The 5,033-nt window shown below is 55.5% G+C and overlaps 1 protein-coding gene and 1 non-coding gene across 2 annotated transcripts in view; both read left to right on the top strand.

The window, feature by feature from the left end:
- Positions 1–507: 507 nt before the first annotated feature.
- TRNAE-UUC (transfer RNA glutamic acid (anticodon UUC)) lies at positions 508–579 on the top strand. The gene has a single exon. It is a non-coding gene; the product is annotated as a tRNA-Glu (tRNA).
- Positions 580–1,950: 1,371 nt separating this feature from the next.
- NCS1 (neuronal calcium sensor 1) overlaps positions 1,951–5,033 on the top strand; it is a gene marked incomplete at its 5' end in the record, with an annotated part of 6,975 nt that continues 3,892 nt past the window's right edge. The window contains 2 exons of the mRNA XM_007471695.1: positions 1,951–2,089; positions 3,819–3,897. Coding sequence (XP_007471757.1) covers positions 1,951–2,089; positions 3,819–3,897 — 218 coding nt within the window. The remainder of the gene's footprint in view (positions 2,090–3,818; positions 3,898–5,033) is intronic.

Below are 5,033 nucleotides of genomic sequence, written 5' to 3' on the forward strand. Positions count from 1 at the left end.
GGAGGGTGGGTGCCTACGACAGCGCAACGTCACACCCCATTCCATCTCCCAGCCTCGCCCTCACCCCTAAGGAACCGCTGACATGTTAGCAAGAGTCTTGTCTTGCTTTCTTTCTGACATCTGACCTTGATCACTTAGGCCCCAGAATTCCCAAGGCTCCCTACTTCCGGTGCCCTGTGTGTCCCTTCACCCAGCCTGGGCCCCTTAGCTTGTTTTCTGATGGGTTAAGGGACAGTGGCTTCTCCACATGCTCTCTATGTATACGGCCCTCGGTCACGGCGCCACCAGCAACTTTCCCAGGACGTGACGGGAGAGTGGCCCTGGGTAGACCAGAGAACAGGGGGGCTGCGAGGAGGGGACGTCTTCAGTGAGCCCATGTCTCTGAGCATCTGACCCCATCAGTGGTTACTTTGAACCCCACCTCGGCTCCAGTCTGGGCTGCAAGGACTTGCAGATCTCCTCGTCTCAAAGCCTCAGTTTCCTCATCTTTAAAATGGGCTTGGGACTTCCCTGGCGGTCCAGTGGTTAGGACTCTGCACTTTCACTGCTGGGGCCCAGGTTCAATCCCTGGTCGGGGAACTAAGATCCCACAAGCCACGTGGCCAAAAAAAAAAAAAAAAAAGGGGGGGACTTCATCATAGTACATTGCTCATAGGGCTGTTGTTGGCGTTCCGGGAGAATCAGGTTTGCAAAGTTCCCAGCAGAGAGTGGTCCAGCAGAGGTAGCAGCTGGTAGCTGATAATAGCTGACCCCTCTCTCTAGCCCCACTTTGTGCTGGGAATCCTCCTCAGGGGAATGTATGTCCTGGTTGGAGTTGCCAAGCTACACGCAGGAGCCAACTTATGAATTGATTTAAAAGAACACTTTGGGGCTTCCCTGGTGGTGCAGTGGTTGAGAGTCCGCCTGCCGATGCAGGGGACACGGGTTCGTGCCCCGGTCCGGGAAGATCCCACGTGCCGCGGAGCGGCTGGGCCCGTGAGCCATGGCCGCTGAGCCTGCGCGTCCGGAGCCTGTGCTCCGCAACGGGAGAGGCCACAACAGTGAGAGGCCCGCGTACCACAAAAAAAATAAAAAATAAAAGAAATAAAAGAACACATTGAGGTCATGATACTAAAGGTCATGCCATTGCTTATTTTTTACGTCCAGTCCTGTGCCAAGTATGCTACATTATCATCTCACGCAGTCCCCACGAGATGGATGTGATAGCTGTCCCTGTTTATAGATGAGGAGAGTCAGGCTCAGAGAGGTCAAGGCACCTGCCTGAGGATGCAGCTAGCAAATGGCAGGACTGGGATTTGGGCTGCAAAGCCATGTTGCCGTCAGCTGGCCGGGTATCTGGAGGGTCCCTGGGCACTGGGAATGCAGGGTGGACAGGTCCAGTTGGAAACCACCAGGATGCCCTCCGAGCTTGCTGGGCGGCTCCCGCGTCGTTTACACAGTTCTCTGGGAACAGAGGCAGGGGAGCAGGTGTGTGCACGCTGGGGGGGTGCAGTCATGTGGGAGGAGCCAGCTGCCGGCCCCATATGGTGGCTCTGCCCACCAGCGCCACCAGCACCACCAGCCTGCCTGGCTCCGGGAGGGGCTCAGTGGAGAGGGTCGCGGAGGGGGGAATACCCTGTGCGAGAGCGGGACTTCGGGGAGGTCGTTCATGCAAGTTTTGTTTTAGTCACCTGTGTGGAGCAGGGGGCCGAGTGGCCAAGTGACTCTTATCCCTCTGGGACAGATGAGGCTAAGAGAGGTGTGGCCACCTGTCCCAGGTCACGCAGCTAGCGAGAGGCAGAGGTGGGATGAGCCCATGCCTGTGGAGTCCAGGTCTGTGCTCACAACCCTGTGTGGCACTGTCTCCCTGGACAGGGACTCACAGGCTTCCAGGGCGCTGGGCAGGAGCTCCCAGCAGGTGGGTGATGCTGGAGTCTCCTTTGCCCTCTCTCACCTGGCCTCTACCTCCAGGTACAAAGGCTTCATCAAGGACTGCCCCAGCGGGCAGCTGGACGCAGCAGGCTTCCAGAAGATATACAAGCAGTTCTTCCCGTTTGGAGACCCCACCAAGTTCGCCACATTTGTGTTCAACGTCTTTGATGAAAACAAGGTGAGCTGGGAATTGACAGGGCCTGTGCCAGCCTGGAGTCCCCTCCCTCCTGCGGCAGCCTGCGCAGCCCCACACCCACGCTGTCCTGCTAATGTCGCATTCCAGAGAAGGAACACACAGATGTGTGCACTCACACACACACATATACACACAAACGCACGCACATGCGTGCACACCCACGCGTGCTTATACACAGGTGCACACAAATGCATGCACGCACACACAAACATACATGCACTCATATTGTACACAAATGCATGCACGTATATACATTGCAGGAGCTCACCCATGCACAGGGAACCCACAGAGATCCGTGTATGCACGTACATACCATGCACACAGACATACATGTATACACACCTGCACACATATGTATACCTTGACCCTTTTCTTACAAGCACAAAATGCAAATGCCTCCAGGGATAATAACAGGATTTATAATCATAGCTGACATTTACTGAACATTTACTACGTACTATGCTCTTTATGTGGATTTTTTTAAAAAATAAATTTATTTATTTATTTATGTCATTCTTGGCTGCCTCGGGTGTTCGTTGCTGCGCACGGGCTTTCTCTAGTTGCGGCGAGCGGGGGTTACTCTTCGTTGTGGTGCGCGGGCATCTCACTGCGGTGGCTTCTCTTATTGCGCAGCATGGGCTCTAGGTGCGTGGGCTCGGTAGTTGCAGCACGCGGGCTTGGTAGCTGTGGCTCGTGGGCTCTAGAGTGCAGGCTCAGTAGTTGTGGTACACGGGCTTAGTTGCTATGTGGATTATTTTTAGTGAGACCTTACAACCAACTACCTGTAGGGATGCCTTTTAATTGCCCCCATTTTGCAGATGAGGAAACTGAGAATCATATAATATGGGATTTTTTGTGCCTGGCTTCTTTCACTGAGCATCGTGTTTTCAAGGCTTATCCGTGTTGCAGCATGTCCCTTCCTGGTGACGGCCACCCTGACAGTTGGCATATCCACCATTGGGGCATCTGCAGTCCTCCAGACTCTGTGCCACGCTGGCATATTTCCTGGCTCACTTGTATTCAAGGTGGATGTACTGTAACTTGTTTCCACGCTCCATGCTGTAGGGCACTCGGATTTTTTCTGCTCTGTCACGCCCTGGCTTTCTCCGCAGGTGGCCTCAGCTGACGATCACACTGCCTGGCCCTGGGAAGAGCTCTGGTCTCTCCGGACCTCAGTTTCCTTATTTGCAAAATAAATAGGATTGAACAGTCCAGAGCCCCACCTTTTTCTGAAGCCTCTGAGCCTGTGGTTCAAGGCCAAGGAGAAAGGGGTTTCTGGGTGACTCCTGCCCAGAGGGTCTTGTGTGCTGGTGGTCCGTCTTCCTCCCACCAGATGTGGAGTGTCAGGCTCTCCCTTTGGCCTCACCCTTTTCCCTGTCCCTCCTGCCTGGCTTTTCCCTCTTTTTTTTTTTTTGGCCACACCATGCAGCACGTGAGATCTTTGTTCCCCAACCAGGGATCAAACCCGTGCCCCCTGCATTGGGAGTGCGGAGTCTTAACCACTGGACTGCCAGGGAAGTCCTCTTTTCCCGTTTCTAATCCTACCCTCTCCCCATCCCCTTCCTTCTCCTCACCTTCATCCCTTCACTCCTGCACTCTCCACTTGGGTGTCTGGTACCTGCTGCCGCCCATCACCACCTTCCCAAGATGCAGCCTGACCAGGTGACTCAGCGCTAACTGAGGCCCACCCCCACTCCCCTCTCTCCTGCAGGATGGGCGGATTGAGTTCTCTGAGTTCATCCAGGCGCTGTCGGTCACCTCGAGGGGAACCCTGGATGAGAAGCTGCGGTGTAAGTCCTGCCCCCTGGGCTCTATGGGGCGGCCACTGGGCGGCCCCAGGCGGGAGGGAGGCCAACTACCTGGGCCAGGTCATTTGTCTGGGGCTGAGAGTGGTACAGATGTCCTGCCCTTCCAGGTCAGAGGCAGTTTCTTGGAGGAGGCCAGGCAGGAGGAGCGTGTCTTCCTTAGATGCGTGGACAGATGGGGCGGGAGCAAAGGGGCATCCGAGCAGGTGCAGACATGGGACCTTGGGCAGGACAGCGTGGCGTTAAAAGACCTGGTTCCAGGGCTGGATCCACTACTTAGGAGGCTGTTTTGATGACTGATCTCATTCATTCACTTATCTACTGGTTCACCCAACAGATGTTGACCAAACACGGCCACGTGTCAGTGCTGAGCAGAGGCCAGGACCCACGGGTGCATCAGATAGACGGGCACCTGCCCTCGCGGCTGTCAGTCTACCTCAGGGACCTTATCCAAAAGATCCCAGAAAACTGCAGCCGAGGCAGGAAGAGGGAAGTGTGAACCGACAGGAGAGGAACTGACCCTGTTATGAGTGGGGAGCTGAGCTGGGAAGGGTGAAGGTGCCAGGGAGGGAGGAGGGAACGGGGTTCCAGGCAAGGGAGACAGCGTGTGCGAGGCCCTGAGGAGGGGTGAGAGAAGGATTCAGAGGGGAGAGCGCGCAGGCTTGTGCTGCTGCGAGAGGGGATCTGGAGAGAAGATGAAAACAGCTAGGCCAGAGCTCACTTCCCACTGAGACACTTTCACTGCTTTGCATCAGCACCGAGAAAACGCGGCAGTTTCTTTTTCTTTCTCTTTTTAGGAATAAAAGAGGATTTTCTTTATGCAGAAGCTCCTGCCCTCCCCCCGCCCCAGGCATATTATTTTATTTTCTAAGTTGATCCCAGCAGGATACAGTGTAATTGTGGAAAGGAAGTGGGCTGAAAGGAGGCAGAGGCGGGGGCGTGGGGAAGGAGAGGGGGGCCTTTAGGGCTCCTCCTGGGGTCCCCTCCCTCCCACAGCTCCAGCTCCAGCCTCAGCTCTCACAGATTCAGTGCCCCCTCCTTTTTTTTTTTTTTTTTTGGTACGCGGGCCCCTCACCGCCGTGGCCTCTCCCGTTGCGGAGCACAGGCTCCGGACGCGCAGG

The sequence above is a fragment of the Lipotes vexillifer genome, unplaced genomic scaffold (assembly GCF_000442215.2).
Source record: "Lipotes vexillifer unplaced genomic scaffold, Lipotes_vexillifer_v1.1 scaffold4278, whole genome shotgun sequence".
Taxonomy (NCBI): domain Eukaryota; kingdom Metazoa; phylum Chordata; class Mammalia; order Artiodactyla; family Lipotidae; genus Lipotes; species Lipotes vexillifer.